The sequence below is a fragment of the Callorhinus ursinus genome, unplaced genomic scaffold, assembly GCF_003265705.2.
Source record: "Callorhinus ursinus isolate GAN/ISIS: 27379988/994484 unplaced genomic scaffold, GSC_fseal_2.0 scaffold10, whole genome shotgun sequence".
NCBI classification, from domain to species: Eukaryota; Metazoa; Chordata; class Mammalia; order Carnivora; family Otariidae; genus Callorhinus; species Callorhinus ursinus.
In genome coordinates, this window is record NW_027397072.1 from 36,361,184 (window position 1) to 36,384,546 (window position 23,363).

General features: G+C 42.9%; 1 protein-coding gene across 5 annotated transcripts in view; it reads left to right on the plus strand.

Annotated features, from left to right (window-relative positions):
• The window catches only part of ACOXL (acyl-CoA oxidase like), a 356,238-nt gene that overhangs the window by 20,688 nt on the left and 312,187 nt on the right, over positions 1-23,363 (plus strand). For all 5 annotated transcript variants that reach the window (XM_025868175.2, XM_025868174.2, XM_025868176.2 and 2 more), the window contains exon 2: positions 16,540-16,636. In XM_025868175.2, the coding sequence (XP_025723960.1) occupies positions 16,562-16,636 (75 nt within the window). In that variant the 5' untranslated portion in view covers positions 16,540-16,561. The remainder of the gene's footprint in view (positions 1-16,539; positions 16,637-23,363) is intronic.

A 23,363-nucleotide genomic window follows, 5' to 3' on the forward strand; every position in this document is an offset into this window, starting at 1 on the left:
TTTCTTTCTTTCTTTCTTTCTTTCTTTCTTTCTTTCTTTCTTTCTTTTTTAGGATTTTGTTTATTTGAAAGAAAAAGAGAGAGCAAAAGCACGGGGAATGGCAGAGGGAGAGGGAGCGACTCCCTGCTGAGCAGGGAGCCCAATGTGGGGCTGGATCCCAGGACCCTGGGATCATGAATTGAGCCAAAGACAGATGCTTAACCTACTGAACCTCCCAGGTGCTCCTCTTCCATCCATTTCTGAGAGTAGTCTTGCATATTCTCTTTGTGTTTCCTATCACTGCAGTGCGTCTTTCTCACAGATGGAGAGTCATGGGTGAGGTATGTGTCACACAAATCACAATAAACCTTAGGTTTGCTGATCTGCAGACCTTTGGCCACTCTGTCCCTTGCCATGTATGAACATTCTTAATGCAAATAGTACAACGAGGTTTGTAATGAAAAGCAGCTGTCCCTACCTTCTGCCTCTGTCCTTCCTTCCCTTCTTCATTGACAACCCCTCTCACATCTTTCACCAGATTCTTATGTTATTGACCTCCGTATTCCTAAATAACATGCTCAAACAGCCACTTCTTGACTATATCATGACTCACTATTATAGAAAATGAAGATTCTCACTACTGCACCACTTTCTTTCCTGATTCTATGAAAATCAGCGTGTCACCTTGTTTATTTAAATCAGTACCCAGTGTTCACATTGTTATGACTCTATAAATATTATTCCCAGCCATGCCCCATGACACACCATATTTCATTTCCTTTCTTTTACAACTTTTTATTTTCTTTGGAGATAATCAGTTTCCCTCTTTATTCATTTGCTTAGTTTTCTATAAACTCATCACTCACTGACCCCCACACTTTGGGATAGAAAGGTTACACTCCTCTCAACTTGGTCAAACCTGTCAGATAATTGGCCATTCTCGTCCTGCCCCCACCATGAGCACAACCATCCTGGAGACCTCCTTTTGGGGCTTCTGTCTGGACTGGCTTTCTACATGACTCTTCAGTGTTATGTTGGAAATTTCCTTTGCATCTCCTCTGTAGTCAAGTCACTGTTTTCCCAGGCTTTCTCTTTCTTGGTTACCCTTTGTGGGGGAATAGAGATGGTCACAAATTCCCCAATGCTACTCCTGCTGAGAGGTGTGGTTGTGTCCCCTCCCCTTGAATCTGGGTGGTTTTGTGACTGCTTCAGCCAACAGAATATGGCTGAAGTGACAGCATGCCAGTTTCAGGGCTCAGCTCTGAAGAGACTGGTACCTTTCATTTCCTGTCTCTTGAGGTCCTGAGCAGCCACGTAAAAAGGTCTCCTAGCCAGTAGCTGCCATGTTGTGAAGAAGCCTAAACTGGTCCATGGAGAGAGGCTACAGAGAGAGAGAGGTAAAGAGTTGCTAACCCATTCCCAACTGCTCTAGCTCCCGGCTATGAAGTCATCTGAGATGGGACCCCAGACATTGTGAAGGAGAGACAAGCCGTCCCTACTTGTTCCTGTGTGTCCAAATTCCTGATAGAAAGCATAGACAGAATATTAATGCATTGCTGTTTTAAGCCACTAAGTTTTGGGGTACATTGTTACACAGCTACAGATAAGCCAGAACAGTCTTTCATCTAATATCTTCCTGAGAAAGGATAGAAGAGAATTATCTTTTTGAGATTTTTATGTCTGAAAATGCTCACTATTCAATTGGCTGAATGTTTTTCTGGGTATAGAATTCTAGGCTGAAAATAAAATTTCTGCCAGATTTTTAAAGGCATCATGCCATTGCTCTCTAGTATCCAGCATTGCTATTAACAGATCTTATTTGTTCTGCACCCCAGTCCTTTATAAATGGCTTATTTTTCTTCCTTTTGGAAGCCATACCATCACGAGCATTCTTGTTTAGCACTGGTGTTACATTATTCACACTGTGACTTGATGTGGGTCTCTTTTTCTTTCAGGTAATGGGCTCTGTAATCTGGAAACTCATGTTCTTCAGTTATTTGCACTATTATCTGGAACTTCCTTTATTCAAATGTTGGACTTCCTGGCCTTGTCCTCTGATTTTCTTATCCTTTCTTCCATATTTTCCATCTCTATTTTTGTTGTTGTTGTTGTTCTTGTTCTACTTCCTGGGTGATTTTCTCTACTTTATCCTCCAACTCTTCCTGAGTTAAAAATATCTACTGTCATATTTTTTTTTAAAAGTTCTTTAAGTTCTTTTTTCCTTTTTTTTTTTTTAATAGCACCTGTTGTTTTCTGGTTGCAAAATCTCTTATTTTTTTGAGATATTCCTTTCTGTTCTCTGCCTTGTCTCTGTTTCCTTTGGATTCCTTTTTTCAATTCGTACTTTTGACCTCTGTCTTTTGTGTTTAAGGCTTTCCTTAAATGTCTAATCAACCTTGCGTATTTGCTCATAATAGGAGCAAAATGAATAAGTAAAATGCTGATTGTAAAAAGGCAGGGTTGATGGCCACAGGCTTTCCTGATCATAGAGTAGCCTTTCCAGTGGCAGATCAGTATTACTGTTTTATTTTGGACAGAATTAATTTCTCCAGAGATGACTCCTTTAGTTTCCTGAGAAATGGTGGGTAGAGAATGAAGGACAGGCAAGTCATAATCCTGGCTGCCCGAAGTGATCGTGAGCAGGGCTCCTCCCTGTGTGACTTTAGGCTGATTAGAAAATGCTCCTCTCCCAAGACATTTGACTTCCATTTGCTGGAAAATGCTTGTTAACTGATTTTGTTAAAACAAGTCACTTTATGGCCATCTGCTGGGAGTTGTCAAAGCTGCCCGTAATGTACAGGTCATCCCTGGTGTTTGGTTATGTCCTGCATGTTGGTAAGTGGGGCCTGTGGCTGGGGTGTCTCCCCCTGGCCCCCCAGTTCTCATCATGGGGCCTCTTTGTGGCCCTTTCACATCTCCTTCTCCTGACAGTGAACCCCCAGGCTTTGATGGGCTTTGGGAGGGGACTTGGAGCTGTCAGAGGTGACTGGAGCCTCTAATTCCCAAGCCTTAGTGGAGTTCAGTTGCACAAGCTGGTTGACCCCTCAGCCCTATAAACTTACCATTCTCTGTTCTGCCAAGTCATCCACCTGTGCACTTGCCTGTTCACTTTCAGGCTGCCAGTATATTACTGCTATCCCTTGTCTGCTGTCAGTTACTCTCCAGTTCTTGGGTGGCCCACATGGGTAGTCACTTGGATGAATATGCAGCCCACACAGGCTTCAGTGTGGAGGTTGGAATTCAGGCTCAGGAGTGATGCTGCCAGGAGTCCCAGACTCTGCTCTCCTCATGTCCAGACAGGCCCTGTCCCCCTTGTGGCCTTCAGAGCTTTGGCTCAGCAGCCAGGCTGGAAGAGAGGGGCTCTTCTTGGCTTCCAGCCTGGCCCAGGCCACCCTCACTGGCCAGCTGGTTGTTGCCAGTGCCCTTCCTTGAAGGGGCCACAGAGGTGGGGTCATCCATGAGACCCACGTGGCTGGGGGAGGGAATGGGAGACTGCTAGAGAAAAACTGGGGTGATGGGGCCCAGAAAAGGGGAAATGGTTGCCAGACAGACAAAAGTGCTAGGTCACCCATTGTCGGCTTTTCCCTGAGTCTCTGGATGGTTGTAGGGATTGAAGCATGTTATGGAAGAGCCCTTGGGAAGCCACGGGTCTGCCTTCAATGGGAAGTTGGGCTTCTGTCTTCTTTGTTACCATGATTTTGATCTGAAGATGGGCAGTATCTTGGCTTTTCTGGGTAGGGACTTGCTGACTGATTGCAAAAACAAATGTTATACATGCATGGGACCAATGTCTGTGTAAAGAGATTAGAGGTCATAAGCACTCATTCCTCAGCGGTTCAGGAGGTGCTGTGGAAATTTTGGAGGAAGCCTGGGCCCATTTTCTGGTTGAAGCCATTCTTACCGTATTGTGAGATCTCTGAAATACGAGCTGCTGTTAGAGTACCTTCCCGCAGTCGGGGGAATAACTCAATCCCGGCAATGACCCCGAGACTGAGGGGTTAGCAGACCATGGCTGCCCACCACTTTGGTCTGTCCAGCCCCTGCCCCCTGCTCTGTCTGCAAAGCTGTTGAGATGCTCCTGCAACCTCCTATTAGTGTGTATATGTTTTTATTTTTATTTGCCTTGTGTTGCACTGAGTTTCAGTAGTATCTCTGGTCTTTTTAAGTTGACGTCTCTCCATCTACTAACTTACAACATCAAAGTTGACAACATTTATACTCTGTTCTCCCTCCATAACGAATGCTTGGTCCTTGGGTTGATTCCAGAACCTGAGAATAGGTCTTACATGATTATGACTGTAGACAAGTGACAACATCTGAGCCAAGCAGTGGGCTCTGATTACCTGTCTTCCTGTTCATAATGATGACTGTATGGACCATGGGCAAACCTCTGTTTGTTTTGACACTCTCTGTGGGCTCACTGAGGGCTGCAGACTCCCAGGCCCCCTGAGTGCTCTCCCCACCGACCCCTGGCTGCTGTGGAGAGTATTGACTCAATCTCTTCTTGACCCTTCAGGAATCTCAAGCCTTGATGTCCAGGTTGTAATTAGCCCCTGAGGGACTCTCCATGTCCATCTTTCCAGTTCCCATTTACTTGTAAATGGACAGGTAGGTGGGCAGGGGGCTTTCAGGGTCCAGCAGGGGACCCTGGCTCCTGTGCATGTTGCTTGACCCACTGAGGGTGCTTCCTCCATAGTTGTTGAATAGGTTATTGTTGAGATGAGGGATTTCCACTCTAGATCCCTGCAGAATGTGTGTACTAATGTTCCACCAAAAACATCCTTTGGGTGATCAGCAGGAAACACATTAGCCAGACAAGCTAGCAGACTCCACCCTTCCTTGGGCAGAGCATGGCCTTAGGAGGGAGTCAAGGCCTGGTTATACCTGTAGAGCACAATTCTAGGCTCTGCAATACACTTAGTTAAGTGGTACTGTACACCTGTTTCTGTTTTCTCAGCTAACCTCTCTTGTGCTACTCCAGCCTCATGCACCCTAAAAAATAACCCTCTCTATTTGAGGTATCAAGTCTCATTTCTAAGCCAGATGCTGTCCTGGAGCTTGGGATCACCATGGTAGCCTGGACCTATCAGGAGTTGCCCCTTGGGCAGAGCAGATGCAGTGCCTTCAGAATCCTGGTGGGGAAGGAAGAGCTAGCAGCCTCATCTGCCATGCGTACCTCTCCCTAGCGAGGAAGCCTGTCTGAGTTTGTTGAAAGTTTGTATTTTCATTTTGGGAGAGCGTATCTGTTCCTGTCCTCTGCTCATTTGGCCACATTTCTCCCTTTACTTCCTTCCTGCTCTCTTCCACCCTTTCCTCGCATCCCCTCCCTGCTCCCTCCCTCCTGGGGACTTCCTCTCTGCCCAGACACCCCACTTCTCAGTGGATTGTGCAGAGAGACCAGGTTCTTGCTCCTCTGCCTTCTCACCACCCCTGCAACTCCTCCCGACAGACCCAAGTTAAGGTGAATGCTAAACCAAAAGCTTTCTGTTCCAGAAAACAACCAATGCCATCCCCTGGGAGGCAACAACAGCTCTGGCCACCTGAGGTCTAATGGTAACGGGTGAAACTTTCTTGTGTCACACTGTTTGGGGACCCTCCTTCGGCCCCTGTGTCTTCCAGGCTAGCGTCTGAGCTCCTGGAGGGTAGGAACAGGCCTGCCTTGTTTTGAATTCCTCGTGTTTAGCGTGGGGCAGGTGCTTAGCAGAAGCTGGGGAAGGAAGGCAGAAAGGAAGAATGGAGAGGGGACATCTCTTGGCCCACAGGCACCGCCTGGCAAGCTCACGACGCAGGGCTCTGGATTGCAAGTGCCTCCTGTCAGGGATTCCTGTCAGGTTTTTGTCTCTGGCTGGGAGTCTCTTTTCTTCCCCTTCCTTCCTTTCTATCTTCATGCCTTCTTCAAGCTACTTTCCTAGACTTTACCAATCAGCAAGTGTACTTCTCTGTGGCTGAGTGAACTTCACAGCGACAATTAGACCGCAGTGCTTAGAAAACCCTCCCTTAGCATTTTTCTGTCACTCTTGTTGGTTCAGGGCCTGTAGTCTTTGGCAGTTACCACAGGATGATTCAATGTTTCTGTTTCCACTCAGGGTTAGGTCCTCCAGGCTGTGCGGGTGGGGGGGGGGGGGGGTGGGGGGTAGTGTGGTTTCAGGGGAGTGGGCGGAGCCTTTGGAAGTGGGCGGTCAGGTTGGTGATGGAGCTGTGGTAGTTACTAGAAGACGGAGGGTTTTTCAGCTCACTGCCTCTGGGGATCCATTCTTCACCACCACCTTTTGTTGGTGTGAATTCTTGGCAGTGGGTTGCACCTCACTTCTTGATGGAGACAGAGCATTTTGATTTTCTGCCATTTCCAACCAGAAGAAATTGATAGGGGGGAGTTGATCCTGAGCCAAGCTGGAGCTGTCTCCTGAAGCAAAATTATAAAAAAGACCAGGATGGAGGAGGAGGTCCCTGAAGCAGAGCCATGCTGGGAAACCAGAGTTGATTTTCAAGTTCTCGTCAGTCTTCATTCCAGAATCGTGGGTGCTGCCTAGAATCATGTGGTGGTCAAAGGCTGGGCACCAAGGATATTTCTCTTCATGAGGGCATTCAAATTTAGTGTCTAAAGATGTGCTTTCCATGACACCAAAACTGATTTTTGATTGAGATTCTGAGAAAAAAATACACACAACCACTTCTTTTTTTAAAGTTGTTTTTTATTTGTTGGGTTTTTAAAAGGTTTCCAAAAAATGCACAAAGATCTTTTTTGTTGTTGTTACTGTTGCCTTCTTTCTTGTCTCTTTTCAAAATGGACTTTGAATTTTGGAATAATTTTCAATTTCTAGAAAAATTGTGAAAATAACACAGAGCGCTCCCATATGCCCCTCAGCCAGTCTCCCCCTATTGCTCACGGCTAATATAACCACAGCACGTTTATCAAAACTAAGAAAGCAGCATTGGTCCATTGCTATTACCTAAACTCTAGGCTTGATTAGAACTTTCTTACTCTTTCCACCCGTGTTCCATTTCCATTCCAGGGTCCCATCCAAGATGCCACACTGTGTTTTGTTACCATGTTTGTTTGTTTGTTTAGTGTCCTCCTACTTGGGGCAGTTCCTCAGTCTTTCCACATTTTTCATCACCTCGCCATTTTTGAAAAATATTGGTCATGTATTTTGTTGAATATCCTTCAGTTTGGTTCGTCTGGTGTTTTTCTGATGTCTAGGCCAAGGTTATGGGTTTTGGGGAAGACCATGAGGGCAAGTGCCCTTGTCAGTCTTAGCAAGGTGTGCATACTATTAACATGGCTTGTCAGTGGCGCTATTAAGCCTGATCAGCTGGGCAGGGTAGCGTTTACCACATTTCTTCCTTGTAAAATCACCTCTTCCCTCTGCAAGCGGGTCCCAAAGTGCAGCTGACACTCGGGGTGGTAGTGGTGGTGCGGAGACTGGTAAGCTCAGCCTGCTAGAGGGGACAGCGGCTACACAAATTATTTTTTACAGGCAGTTTGTCTCTTTCCCCTAATGTATTTACTTATTTAAACCGCTTATTTGTATCAGTATGGACTCATGTATATTTATTTTATGCTTTGCGTAGTCCATTATTTATTTTGTTGTTCAGATTGTTCCAGCTTTGGCCATAGGGGGCTCTTATAGTTGGCTCCTCTATCCCTTTGACATGCCCCACCATTTTGGGATTTTTTTTGAAGGACTTCTTTACTTTCTGATACCACAAGATGCTCCAGGCTCATCTATTTTCTCTGCCCTGTCCTAGAATCAGCCATTTCTCCAATGAGCCCATGTTCCTTTTATTTGAGAATAGTTTCTAGAAACAAAGATGTGTGCTTGAAGGTCTCATTTTTACATAAGGAAATGATGCCCTACCACAATTCCCCTTTTGGTCGTCTACTTCCTTCCAGTATTTTATTTTTAAAGATTTTAAACATGCAGTGGAATTGAAAGACTTTAACATTGAGTTCCTTAAATGTACCACTTAGATTCTACCATTAATGTGTTACTGTATTTGCTATATCACATATTTGCTCATTTACTTATCCCTTTATCCACCATATTTCATTTTTTGGATGCATTTCAAAGTCGCCGAAATAAATAAATAAGTACACTCCTTTCCCTGAAATAATTCAATGTGCAAATCATTAACAAGACTTCAATATGTGTTCAGGCTTTTGTTTTGTTTTGTTTTTTGCTGTAAAATGCAATGCAATGCAAAAATCTCAAATGTACACACCTATGTAACTCAAGCCCCTATAAAAATATAGAACATTACCATCACCCCAGAAATTTCCCTCATGCCCTTTCCACTCAATCCCTGCTCTTATTCTCCCAGAAGTAACCACTGTTCTGTTTTTTTTTCTACTATGTTTTAATTTTGTCTGTTTTAGAATTTAAAGTAAGTGGAATAGCACAATATGTTCACTCAGCATATATTTGGTGGTATGTTAATTCAATTTAATCCTCTATAGCGGTGAAAATGAATGATCTACAGCTAGAGTAGACAGCAAAGATGAATCTTATTAGCCATGTTGAGCAAAAGAAATGAGACACAAAAGAATACAAAAGGTCTAATCCCCGTTCTTTAATATTCAAAAGCAGTCAAAAATAATTTATGGAGTCCCAAGTCAGGAGAGCACCTAGTGGGCAGGGAGAGAGGGAGTAATGACTGACAAGGAGACAGAGGGGAGAATCTGTGTGCTGGTGATATAATGTGATTCTCCTTGACTCGGGTAGGGATTGTACGGGTGTATTTTCTTTGTGAGAATTCATTAGGCTATAATTTTATGACTCATGCCTTGTTCTTGGTGTATTACATGTTATTAAAGTGTTTAAAAATAAGAGACTAGTTCATGCCCATCAGTTTTGTGTGTGTGTGTATGTGTGTATGACAATACCATGTGTATTAGTTATCTATTGATATGTAACAAATTACCTCAAAACTTAGCATCATAAACACTAATGTGTATTATCTCAACGGTTTCTGTGGGTCAGGAATTTCAGAGCATCTTAGCTGGGTGGCTCTGGGTCTGTCATGAGGTTGCAGGTAGGATTTTGGCCAGGTCTGAAGTCATATAAAGGCTTGTCTGGGGCTGGAAGATCCACTCTCTCAAAATGGTCCACCCACATGTCAGTTTCTGCCCATGGGGACCTCTCCACAAAGCTGTCCTCGTATCATGGCAGCTGGCTTCTTGAAGAGCAAGTGATTCAAGAGAGCTCAGCATAATGTTTTCTAGGTTCATACACGTCAAGTATGTGTATCACTCATACGTTCCTTTTTATCACTAAGCAGTATTCCATTTCATGACTAAACCAGTTTATTTCTCTGTTCTCCTAGTGATGGATACTTGGGCTGTTTCCAGTTTGGGGCTATTATGAATAAGTTGATACGAACCTTCTTCTAGAAGAATTTTGTGAGCATTTTGTTTCTCTTGGGTAAATATCTAGGAGTATAATTGTTAAGTCATAGAGTTAGGTATATGTTTAATTTTATGAGAAATTGACTAATAGGCCTTTTCCCAAAATGACTGTATCATTATATATTTTCACAACAAAGTATGGGAGTTTCAGTTGTTCTATATCCTTGTTAACATATTATTTTTTTTTTAGCCATTCAGGTGGGTGGATGGTGGTATCTCATTATGGTTTTAATTTCCATTTCCATGGTGACCAGTGTCACTGAGCACTTTCTGGTGTGCTTATTGGCCATTTGTGTATCTTCTTTCGTGAAGTGTCTGTTCCCATCTTTTGGAGGGCATCTGTGTGTGTGTGTGTGTGTGTGTGTGTGTGTGTGTGTCATTCACACGCATCATTTTGTGTAACCACCAACACAATCAGGACATGGAACTCTTCCGTCACCACAGAAACTTCCTGTTTCTCCTTTAGAGTCAGATTCTCCCCATCACTCTACTCACTGGTGGCCACCAATGTATTCCTCATCGCTATAATTTGTCATTTTGAGAATGTCATAAAATTGGAAACATATGTGGCTTTTTGAGATTTGCTTTTTTTCTCCTCAACACAGAGTCTTTGTTCAAGTCGTGTGTAGCAGGAGTTCCCTCCATTTTATTGCTCAGCAGCCCATGGTGTAGATGTCACACACTACTGTCCCCAGTTGAGGGACATTTGGATTGTTTCTAGTTTTTGGCGATTGCAAATAAAGTTGCTGTAAACACTCATGTATCACTGTTGGTGTAAACAAAGGATTTCATTTCTCTTGGGTAAATACCTGGGAGTGGGATTGCTGAGTTATGTAAGTGTATGTTTCATTTTAAAAGACACTGTCCAACTCTTCCCGAGTGGCTGTACTATTTTTTATTCCCACCACCAGCAAAGGAGGGATCCAGCTGCTGCTCGGCATCCTCCTTAACACGTGATATTGTCAGTATTATTTCTTTTAGCCATTCTAGTAGGGGTTTAACATTAGATTTTTTTTTTTTTAGTACCTTGTAGTTTGGTTTTAATTCCACATGTGAGTCTTCCCAGATAGGTGTCTTACTCATGCTGGATGTCTACACCCCACACCTCTCTCAGGGAAGATGAAATTAGTATCTTTTGTTTCAGTTCTTGCTTGTGGCATATCCTAGCTCAGAGGTTTTCAAGCTTGTTCTTAGTCATGGCACCATTTTGGTTTTGTTTTTGTTTTCAAGCTAAATTCTCCACGTAACACTAAAAGATAAGTCAGATGATGGCAGAGCTGCTAGGGGAAGAATTGGGCCCTCACAGCTGTCCTCAAGGTGTCCCCTAGCTCCTAATCTTCACATTAACACCATCCACCCAGGATCTGGCCAAGGCTCTTAATTCCATAGGGCCTCTGTCTGCAATCTGAGGTATAGAGAATATTTGCCATATCTTCATATCTTACAGATTCAAGAAGACAGAGAAATTATATACGTTAAAATACAAAAAGTCATTATTGCTCATGATTTATACCCCATTGTTAAATAAATGACATCTGAGGTGGCCTATTAAAATTGTTAAACGTGGAGGTTGGTATTTGAAGACAGAAAACACGCAGATATTCATGTTGTGTAGGGGTTTGGAGAGCTTGGCCGGGGGGGATGTTCCTAAAACCCTGATCTTTTTCCATTGCAGAGATCGTTACTTTTTTATTGAAAGGTGTTAAGAATTTACACATTCTTATTAAGATAATCAGGTGCTCAAGCTTTCAGGCAGGTTCTAAGACTTCACCCAGCTTTATTTGTTGCAGGAGTACTTGGTGGCGGCCATTCAAGTGAAGAACAATTGCCATCTAGTGGTCATTTTAAGTGTACAATTGAAAATATCTAAAAAAATTTTTTTTAAACGTCTTTTTTTAAAAGGTCTTTTAATATGATCTAAAAGTTGGAACACATAAAAAGGTAGAGTACTATTTCCCATTTGCCAAGTTTCTCCCTCTTCCGCCCCACATACACAAAAGGTAAACACTGTTAGTAGTTTCTGGTGTTTCCCTTAAGAGAATAAAAAAATAGCAACAACATATAGGCAAGCAACTATGTAGTCTTCTTCCCCACCCCCCTTTTTAACATCTAGTACAGCAGTAAAAGTAATATATTTACTTGTTTGCACCTTGCTTCTTTTCATTTAAACATCTTGGCAATTTCCTTACATAGGCGTATAGACAGATTTTCCTTTTTATGTAATAATCTCACTGTTAGGCTAGACCGTACTTCACTCAATCACTCATCTTTTAGATGTTTGCAGTGTTGTGCTATTTCTGCCCATGTAACATTAAACTCATCTCTGGTAGTGCATTTTGGGAGTGAGGGTGGGCTGGGGAATGCGATAGACCTCTAATTAAAATGTCTTAACTTGTCTCTGTTGGAAAATGTTTTTTAATGTCTCTTGATCCACATTTTTCTATTTTGAATACAGAATTTCTTTAACTTGGGTATTAATAGTTGAGAGCTATTTATTAGTAACCCAGTTTTCTTGAGTTCTGTTTATGTTCTAGTTTTTAAATAATTTCTCAGTTCCTTTGGCCAATGTGTGTATTATTTGTGCATTCACTGTCCTTGCCTGATCTTGCAGTCTGTCTTCTTTTTTCTGCGCGGATTAACATAAAATCATTACTCAAACTTGACTCCTATGAGGTGCTTGGTATCAGTATGAGCAGGAAGCTTAATTTAATATGAGAATAGATGTGAATTAAAATTTTAAAGTAGATGAATAACAACCATTCTATCGAAAAGTTACTGGAATGGAAATGTGAAGGAAATAGCTAATAACTTATGTTTTAGAATCTTGTGTGTATAACACACTTCATGGCATTCCCGTAGGCTTTACTGTCTGGTTTTGTAGTGTGAAATGTCTCTTGATTCCCCTGCTCAGTGGGGAGTCTGCTTCTCTCTCTCCTGCTGCCCCTCTCCCCCATGCTCTCTCTCTCTTTCTCCCCTTCTCTCTCAAATAAATAAAATCTTTAAAAAAAAACCCACACAGTACATATTTCTGTTTGTTCAAGTTTTTTCGTGTGTTCTTCAGGAGTGTTTTACAGTTTTATTCATATAAGTACAGCTAAAAATTTATTCTTAAGTATATTTTTCTTTTGTTTTATAACTTTGGCAAGTGGAATCTTTTTTTCCATGTATTTTCAAACTCTTTATATAACCATATGAAAGCTACTGACTTTGATTACCTGTATTTCTTGCCAAGCTATTCTTTTTTTTTTTTTAATTTATTTATTTGACAGAGAGAGACACAGCAAGAGAGGGAATACGAGCAGGGGGAGTGGGAGAGGGAGAAGCAGGCTTCCCGCCGAGCAGGGAGCCCAATGTGGGGCTCGATCCCAGGACCCTGGGGTCATGACCTGAGCCAAAGGCAGACACTTAACGACTGAGCCACCCAGGTGCCCTTGCCAAGCTATTCTTGTTTGCAGTAATTTTAGTTGGTAGTCTTGAGGGTTCCAGGTACATAGTCATATTGTATCAATTAGCTCTGATGCAAAACATAGTGGTTCAAAAACAATACACATTTATTATTGATCATGAGTTTGTGGGGGCTGAGAGGTTCTTCTGACCTTGGCTCATTCACGAAGTCAGCTGTGATAGACAGTTTTGATCTTGACCAGGCTCTTCCAGTGTGGGCCTTGCCTGGAGGTAGGCTGATCTAGGATGGCCTTGGCTGAGACAACTGGGCTCTCCTCACATGTCTCTTACTTTATACCTTCTGTCCACATGGCAAACTAGCCTAGGCATGTTCTTAGATTAGCTCAAGCATATGTCTGTGGGATTGCAGAGGAGTAAGAGAGGACGGGAAATGTATAAGTACTTTTCTAAGCCTTTGCTTTCCTCAAATCTACCAGTATCTTAATGACCAAAGCAAATCATGTTGCCAAACCCAGATTCAAGCAGTGGGGAGGTATACTCTGCCTCTTTATGAGAATTGCAGGGTCAAAGGGCAGGGATCAGGGGAGGTCTAGCATAGGGGCCATTAATACAATCAATGAAACACATGGATCATCTGTATGTAGTTCTCCCTGTTTCTTTCCAATTTCAGTTTCTCTAATTGCTTTCCCTTGTCGAATTGCATTGGCTAATACCACCAGAGCAATGTTGAACAACCACCTCTTGTGATTTTTTTCAGAGCCAGATTTTAGATTTATTACTTATACTTTTTCTGTTTTGATTTTCTACTTTTCTTGTGATAATTTATTTTTTTCTCCTTTCTTTTTTTTTCTAGCTTTAGTCAGCTGCTTAGCAGTTAATGTTAATACCCTACCCTGATTCCTCTACCAAACCTGTACACTCATCTCCTAGCTGCTGTCAGTGTTGACTGGTACCAACTCACAACTGAACTTCCTTGGAATTGTCCTTGATGTATGTGAGTTACCTTCCCAGGAAATGGCTGAGGTTATGCTTTCTGCCCATGACTGAAGGACAGGATGGGACCACTCCACGGTGCCATTTATACTCCAGGGTGTCCCACTGAATCAGGCTAAGGCTAGACTTCAGCTGAGCCCACATTTTGCAAGCTCCCCAGCACCCTGTGTGCTCTGAAGACCTCCTGCACTCACTGATGCCCAGAACCCTACTGCATACCCACATTGTCAGTTGCCAGTGGCTTGCTCTTTTTCTCCATTTTTCTTATATGATCACTGTATCAATTCTATGCTAGTATCTTTTTATTACTTATAATTGGATGATTTGGATATAATTGAATGATTTCTGGTCTGGCTTTTCTAAGAGGTTTCAGGGTTGGGGAGCAGGAGAAGCTGAGACAGGGGTCCAGGATAGTCCCTTTTCACAACATAAGAACTTTTCCCTTCCCTGCTGTGGCAGAGATAGACTGCTTCTTTCAAACATGGCCTGTCCATGTGACTGCATGTTGCCCTGACCCTGAACTTAGCTCAGGGGCCAGCGAACCTTCTTATCTGCTTGCTTGTTGCCTTTCCTGTCTTGCTGTTCTAGATCAGAGCTACAAATTTTACCTCTCTATGTGTACAGCTTACATTTATTTAGAAAGTGAATTTTTACCTGCATTTTTCAGAGTTGCCACCGTTTGGCCCTTGTGCTGTGTGAGATCTCTTTCTGTGGTTACTTGCGTTGTGTTACTTGCTACTTCCTCCTGCCCAAATCCTGCATCAACTCAGACACATTTTACTTCTATGTTAGTATCTGGAGAGTTTTCCGGACTCCTAGTTTCATTGACAATAGAATGTTTATGTTCTTTCTTTTTTTTTTTTTTTTAAGACTTATTTATTTATTTGAGAGAGAAAGAGAGCACACAGAGGGAGAGGGAGAAGCAGACTCTCTGCTGAGCAGGGAGCCCAATGCGGGGTTTGATCCCAGGACCCTGGGATCATGACCTGAGCCAAAGGCAGACGCTTAATGACTGAGCCACCCAGGCACTCCAGAATGTTTATTTTCTGTTCTCCTTAGGAAAAATGTTGATTTTATGCAGTAATGCTTATACTGAAATCTCTACTAGTTGCTCTGAGATCAGGTCTACTAGCTGACTCAAAAAAAAAACAAAAAAAGCAAGATTCTTCTGTTAGGGGGTTTCTGTGTCCTTTCTTTTTTGGGGGGTGGGGGTGGGTTTTTTTTTTTTTTTTACATTCCATGATGAATGGTGGGTCCCCTTGGATTTTTTGTTACCTGCCAACTGAATGGATGAGAGAAAGCCAAGATGGTCTAATTGGTTCTTGTTTGGTCTGGGGCAATTGGCCAGCAGGTTATTTAGGAAAAATGTTTAAATGTGAGACACTGGTGGTCCTGAGGGGCTACACAGTTCAAGACTTGGACCCTACACCCATGCAGTTTGTATTTCTTATTGGGAATGAACTTTACATAGGGATAGTGTATGTGGTTGGCGTGCTTTTTCGGATATACCAGAGAACACAGTCTCCAGGATCTAGTCATGAAACTATAGGAAACAAAGAAATTTAAGCTCAACCATCATTTAATGTGGTGTACTGTGGCCAGGCCTTGGGTTGGTGCTGAGACTGTAAATATGGATCTAACACCATTCCTGCCCTTGAAGAGGAGGAGGAGGAGGAGGAGGAGGAGGAGGGATGAAGAAGCAAATGAAGGCAGATTAATAATATTGAGCACTTACTATATATATGCAAGCACTGGGATAAGCACTTGAGGTGACAGTCCTCTGAGTTATGTGCAATTATCAGTCCCATCTAGAGGACAGAGGTACTGGGAGGCCAGGTCACTTGATGTTGGTCACACAGTTAGTGACAGAGCCAGGTATCAAACCTGGGTGAGGTTTCTTCCAGGCTCAGGCTATGCTTTGCATTTAAGCATTTTCAGTGGCGATTGTAAACTCCCCTCCTGTGTCAGTTTAAGTTCACTGAGAAACAGACACCAAGATGGGACTAAATGAGCAAATGGCTTATGGGGTGGGGAGGAGCGGAGCACTTGAATCTGTGAAGGATGATGGGAAGGAGCTGGGGGAGGGGGGAAAAGCTTCGGAATGTGTGTAGGCAGGTCTGACTCTGTGAAATGAGAGAGCAGAAAGGGCACAGTGGGGTATTAAGAAAGCCTCAGTGGGCCAGTTGAGGGGGGGGCGCTGGGTCTCCTGGCATAAGTTGCCTACTGGGCAGTAATGGCCCTAATCAAGAAGCTTGCCCTACTCAATCACCAGCTGGGAGCAGCCCTAGAGGAAAGTCGCCTGGGGTGAGTGCCACAATTAATTCCAAGGTATGGCAGCTGGAGGTTGTTGGTGGGTTCTCTTGAGGGAAACTCTAAGTGACACTCCTTGTGGCCACTACAGTCCACCCCTTGTACCACATAGATCAGTCCTTCTCTCCCATCTTCCCAAATGCTATTCTTGAGTCACCTCAGAAACATGAAAATCTTTTGTCCCCGCAGAGAGGATATTGGAGTTCTGTTTTAAGGTCACCCTGTTAGGAAATCCCTTCCTTCTTTCCTTCTATTTTGACCCCGCTGTATTGAACACAGGGTCTGCGTTACACACACAGTAAGCCTTCTTTGACACACAGTATCAAACAAGAGCTGTAAAGAGATGTAACAAAGCTGTCTGTTCTATCAGATACCTTGGTCCAAAGGCTCTACTCAGAGTCACCAAATCAATGTTTTAACACCCATTTTATATTTCTTCTTCGCAGGTATGATTTAAGTCTGGATGAAATGAGAGCTTTGACCTTTCAGAGAGTGAAGTTTATCATGGGGCTACCTCTGTTAAAACGTGCGATTCAGGAACAGGTAAGTTTAAATGTTACTTTGCTGTGATGTATGTATGAGTGAGAGAGAGAGAGAAAGAAAAAGATTTTATTTTTGTTTTGTTTGTTTTTGTGACTTGTGGGAGCATGTTTATTTTGTCCCAGGGAAAACTGTCATCATTATGGGGGAATGCCTTCTTCAGCCCCTTTTTTCTGCCCCACTCCCTGATAACCTAATTGATCTTCTTCCCTTGGCCCACACATTCACATCTCCCAAGATCACAGGCTAGGGGGTAGGGGAATCAGCAGAAGTAATGCTATACATGTTCACAAAACAAATATAATTTGGGGCATAAAATTCAGATATCTGAGAAATGTAATGAACTAATTTTATAGGCTTTTAAAAAATGTAGGAGTCTTGTTTGAACACTGCCATTCTAAACTCAGTTAAATTATTTTAGTCAGTTTAGCCTCATTAAAAAGAAAGAAGGAAAGAAAGAATATGTGATTAGGGAACTCCTTCATGATGCGAACATTAGGAGCTATATATTTTAGCCACATTTAAATCGATTTCCGTTTCATTCAGCTTAATGGCTTCCTTAAACTGAACACTTTACATTAAACACAATGAAACAAAACAATTCCTGGTGAGAGCCCTAGGAGAGGGGCTTGAACTGGGGAGAAGCTTCAGCTTGTAGATGGCTGAGGAGTGGAGCTTGGCCCTCTTCTTGCCCAGCACAGTCTGTGGAGGAGGAGTCTGAGGACTGAGGGGGTGGGGGTCTTCCCCATTCAGGGGGCCACTGAAGGCTTAGTTCTCTGTGGAATGTAGATCAGCGCCAGTGGGGGGCCTGAGGTCCATGTTCAAGAATAGATCCTTACCCTGTCACCCCTCCTTTGGTTGGCTGTCCCAAGGAGGCAAGGAGGGACCTCAGCATCTTCTTGTCAAAAGGCAGAGCTCTGGTCCCTCCTGTTGAAGTACTGCAGCCACCTCCAAGGTGACAAGGGCACACTTAGATGGAGAGGAAGGAAGGAAAATACCCACATCATGTAGGGAAGGGTACTTACCAAGCCTGAAGAATCATTTCATACCAAGCAGTTTGGCAAAGTGGATTTCAAGCCAGTAAACTGCCTCTCAATGGAGCAAACATTTTGAGCTGTGAATACAACCAATAAAGAAAAAAAAAACCCTCAAAAGACCCCAACCCTCTTTGGTTTTAGCCACTTTATGAGAGTCTGGCCTCCAGTACATCTGGCATGGGGCTTGTTGGAAGGTGAAATCTTGACATGTGGTCAGTCTCCTGGTCTCTTAATCAGTCCAGTATGTCCTGTGGCTTAACTTAGTGTCAATATTCAAGACCCGGATGAGGGTTGATCCTTTAGTGAAGTTTACTAATTGCTGCTTATCCCCCTGAGTCTGAAGGATTAGCCTGTGTAATCTTGCTCCTGATGAAGCTGTTGGTCCCTGGATCCAATTATCTTCCTGTATTTGTGGCTCCCTTCGCAGTCTTCGGCAGCCCGGACGACCCCGTCCTGGGTGATTAGGTATAGTTCCTGCAGCAGTCACAGGATTGGCCCTAGACAATCCCTCCAGTTCATTTCTATGAGTTACTTCAGCCTATCTGGCGCTTCTCTCTGTGTGAATTCACAAAAGCCAATGAACCTGAAGGAAATTAAACGAGTCGGTCGTCAGTGTGGCCGGCTCATCTCTTCGGGTGGATGTCGTGAAACTCAGCAGCACATCTGTGTTTGAAGGCTCTCAAATTCCACCCTGTAAACAGCTGGAGAGGCTGTCCACATCCAGTAATTCTAGAAGAAGTGTTACATGATTCATTCTGCCTCTTAATAAAAATATTGAGTCATGGCTGTACTGCCTGCTCAGAGAGCGTTCCAGGTCTTTCCATCCTTCCCTGGCCCCCATTTCGTGTTGCTGTTAGCTTTTGTGGATGATCCAGTGAACTCCAAGGCAGAACGCTCCGTGTAATGTGTAATGATGATGTTCTCGAGGACAAATGAGGAGTGAGCCTCATTCGTTCCAGGTCTCTATGGACAGTCCACGGGCCAAGAATAAGCCATTAAAATATTTCCACTCTGCGTTTTCCCCTCCGCCATCTGCAATAGATTTGAGATGTTCTAACAATTTCAAAAGGAAAAAAACAATATCTGAGTCTGATTACAGAGTATACACACATGTGTGTGCACGCACACACACAGTGTGAATAACATCATTGCATCTCACAGACTTTTTCTGCACCTGTTTCCAGTGATACCACATTTGTGCCCTTCAGGCAACTGTCCCTTCTTCCCTTGCGGAAATCCTGCAGGGGGGTGGGGGAAGTCACCGTATTTCCAGAGATGGGGAGACAGAGGACCCAGGTGGGAGATCTACTCTATGGCAGCGCTGAGACTGGAGCTGACAGAGGCTGACCCCCTGCACCCAAATCAACCATAACCAATGATAACAGCTCAGACTTACGGAGTACCTATCTTAGGCCAGTCACAGCGCTAATGGATGATCTCATTTAATATCCACAACATCCAGAATGGTATTCCCATTTACAGATGGGTAAATTGAAGACCGGTAATTGGCCTGGGGCTATACAGCTAGTGGAACACAGATTTAAACCCAGCTGGTCCTGCTGAGTCCACTTCAGTCTGGTGGTTCTTGCCCCTGGCTGCACACTGGAATTCCCTAGGGAATTTTCCAAACTCCTGCTGTCTGGGCTTTGGCTCAGGCCAATCAAATCAGCATTTAAATTTTCCAGGTGATTCAGTGTGTGTCCTTTCTTGGCTTGAATACTGCTCTCCATTATCCCTCTTTCCTGGTATTCTGTACTCTCTACCCTGAATTGTTCCCATTCAGCATTTGGTCTCTGGCAATCATGGTTCTGGGCTGACTTATAGGAATGCTCCATCCCAACATTTGCTTTCCCCAGGAGGAAGACAGTTGGGATCAGGATGTTCCTGGCCAACAGGACTGAGGAGTGGGGGCAGATATTTGAATAGTGAAGCACCCATTGTATAACTGATGCTCACCCACCCCTCCCCATCATCTTCTCTCTCACTCTGAACCCTGCTTGTTCCCATCCCCATGATCCACAGCAGTGCTGGGCATGGCAGCATCATTATTATCTAAACCAGTGGTTCTCAAGGTATGGTCTGAGGACCCCTGGGGGTACCCAAGACCCATTCAGGTACTACCTGAAAAGTAGGTGTCCAACTATGTGTGCATGACACCAGATTTTCATCATGAACTTCAACCAAAACAACATATGGTAACAGATGGAGTGTGGAAGCGGATGTGAGAGTCTAGCTGTCTTTCATTAAGCCAGATGCTACAATAACTTGTAAAATATAAAACAGTGTCATTCTTCTCACTTATTTTTTTGGGGGTTTGGAAATTATGGTTTATTTTTCATAAGAATTATGTTATTTACATGTAATCGGTATAGTATTGTTATTTTTAACATAAAATTTAAAAAATTCTCAGTTTTAATTTCTAGTGTGGTAATTTTTTTTTTTTTTAAGATTTTGTTTATTTATTTGACAGAGAGAGACACAGTGAGAGAGGGAACACAAGCAGGGGGAGTGGGAGAGGGAGAAGCAGGCTTCCTGTGGAGCAGGGAGCCCGATGTGGGACTTGATCCCAGGACCCTGGGATCATGACCTGAGCTGAAGGCAGACGCTTAATGACTGAACCACCCAGGCGCCCCTCTAGTGTGGTAAATTATGGACATAGCCTGCATAAACAAAAGCTCTTTGGAATCTTTGACAATTTTTAAGAATGTAAGCAGGTCCAGAGACCATAAAATTTGAGAACCACTGATCTAAATCATCCACTGTTTTTTCTCAGAAAGTCCACTCTCAGATCAGCTTGAAAGGGAACTGGCAGGAGACTTATGTTTATTATACTATGGCTTTCCATTTATATTATATTTATTATAATATAATTATTATTTCAATCAGAATTTTAGTCTCAGTTTGGGATGGTTTTTGTTTTTGTATTTAAAGAAATACCAGGTGGATGATCATATCTAAAATGGAATAAGATTCTGAGGTCAGCTCACCTTAGAAGGCATTTGGGAATGCGGAGAATGGTTGCATTCCTAATTAACCCCTAAAAAAAGGAGCAGCCTTTCCCAGGAAGTTACATGGAGGCCACGGGTGTGTTGTGGAGAAGGAGCTCAGTAGAGAATATGCCAAGAAGGTGAGGATGTCTCCTCTGCCACTAGCCCTTTACACCAGCCCATCCCGCCCAGGCCTGCTCTGCTGCCCACACAAACCAGTGCCAGCCCTGATTGGTCCTGCAGACCATGACCAAGTACACCTCCCCCGCCCCATCTCAGTACTGGCTCCTGACCTACTTTGAGCTCTTGGCTCTAAAACCCTAGCCTTGGCTCTGCCCTTGGCCCTCTGGCTTCTGTTTGTACTGGAACCCAGGCTTTTCCTAGTGGGTTGTGACAGGCTGCCCCTGGCTCTCAGTCTTGTGTGCTGCCTTTGGCAGGAGTCCCTGTCCCGGCTCCAGCTCTATGGACTTGGACCCTGGCCACTTGGCCAGCCCTGGCCACAAGGGATGCCGTGGAGGATTTGAGCAGAGATGACAGGACAGAGTGGCCTGTTTACAGAAGTTCCTCTATGTAGATTGGCAGCTAATGGCCACAGGAAATACTTGAAAGAGCGTGCCAGGGAGTGAGTTGGGATCCACGCAGGGACGGACTCTAGGGTAGCCGGAATCCTGGTGTTCTTTATTTCCTGCACTGTGAACAATTTGGTTTAATGAAGACTTCTTATTTTGAGACTTAGTTATTATTCTTACAGTGAAATATTAGGTTAAAAATAACAATAATTATTTCTTGCTATAATTTGCTAAGTCCCTTCTATGTGCCAGGTGAGGCGATTCATTCATTTTACAACCATTTACTGAACACCTATGATAAGCCAGGCATTGTTCAAGAGGCAATGAACAAAGCAGGCAAAACATACCTGTTTTTATGGAGCTTCTAGTCTGGGAGGGGGCAGACAATAAAATAATGAACAAGTAAATTTATGGTACATCAGATGGTTGTCGATGCTGCCGATAAAAATCGAACATGGTGAATGATAAAATGATTGGAAACACTTAAATAATCAAACATGGTAAATTGGAGAAGAAGTAAAACTGTCTCTCTTCACAGATAACATGATCTTATATGTAGAAAACCCTTTTACAGTAAAATTAATGTAAAATAATGCACTTTCCATTAACCTAAAAGTAAGCTCATGCAATAAACTGTTCATCAATATGATACCTTCATCATTACATGCTGTCAATATTGATAAGTTATGTGATTACACTAGTAATCAAAAAAATTTCCAAAGTACCTAGGAATTTGGTAGGAAGCATGAGCTGCCAAGAGAAAAGGTATTAAATTTAAGGCAAGAATTTGGAAAATCCCAGACTGTCAGAATACTACACTGATGTTGTTGTAAAGGGAGAAAAATATCCTTAGACAGAGCCATGAGAATGTCACCTTTCATCGTTCCTGATATTGGGCTTTCCTGGCATGGTCAAGGCTCCTGGGGAGACCAGAAGTACAATGGCTACATTCTAGCCTTTGTTACAGACTTCTCCCAGCGCTCTGCTCAGGTGCCCTACTACGTGGCCCCAGCAGAGGATCAGCAGAGAATAAGGAACCGGCAGAGAGTAAGAAAAAATAGGTGTGGAGGCCATGGTTAGAAGTTTGGATTTTCTTGCAAAAGTAACTGTAGTCACTGGGGAGTTTTCACAGTAGTAGTGGGGAGGGGGAGGAGAAGGGGAAGCACAGCATGATGTTTCTTTTTAAAATATCATCGTGCCTTGGTCAAAATTTACAAGTTGATTCAAAAACACATATATGGAAATGCACAAGACCTGGAATTGTTAAAGCAATTCTGAAAAAGGACGTATTTGGAGGACTTTCACTACTTGATTTCAAGACTTATTATAAAGCTACTCAGGATTATGTGGTATTGGCATAACGACAGACAAATAGATGAATGGGACATTGCGGAGAGTCCTGAAATAAACCCATACATATATGATCAGTTGATTTTTTAACAATGTTGCCAAGGCAACTCAATGGGAAAAGAAAAGTCTTTTCAATGAATGGTTCTGGAACAAGTAGATAAATATATAGAAAAAAGTTAACCTTGATCCCGATCTCATACTACACACAAAAATAATTTGAGAGGTATTATATACCTAAACATAAGTTCTAAAATTATAAAGTTTGTAGAAGAACAAAGGGGAATGTCCTTCTGACTCTAGGATGGGCAGAGGTTTCTTAGAGAGGACCCCCCCAAATGCTAAACATGTCAAAGAAAAAACTGATAAATTTGTCTTTATCAAAATCGAAAACTGTTTTTCATCAAAAAACATCATTAAGAGATTAAAAGGGCAATCCACAAACTAGGAAAAAGTATCTGCAGTGCATTTATCTGAAAAAAATTGTGTCGAGGTATGAAGAATTTATACCCAGAATATATAAAGAATTCCTAGAGCTCAATGATAAAAGGACAAACAACCCAATCTAAAAAATGGGCAAAGGACCTGAACAGACACTTCATAGAAGTATATATGGCCAATAAGCATAGACAGATGTGCTCAGTACCTTTAGTCATCTGAGAGATGCATATTTAAAACATAACACTCCCTCTAGAATAGCTAAAAATGGAGTAGATGCACAGGACTGACAGGGATGTGGAGAAACCAGAAGTCTTCTGTATTGTTGATAGCAGTGTAAAATGTTCTAGCC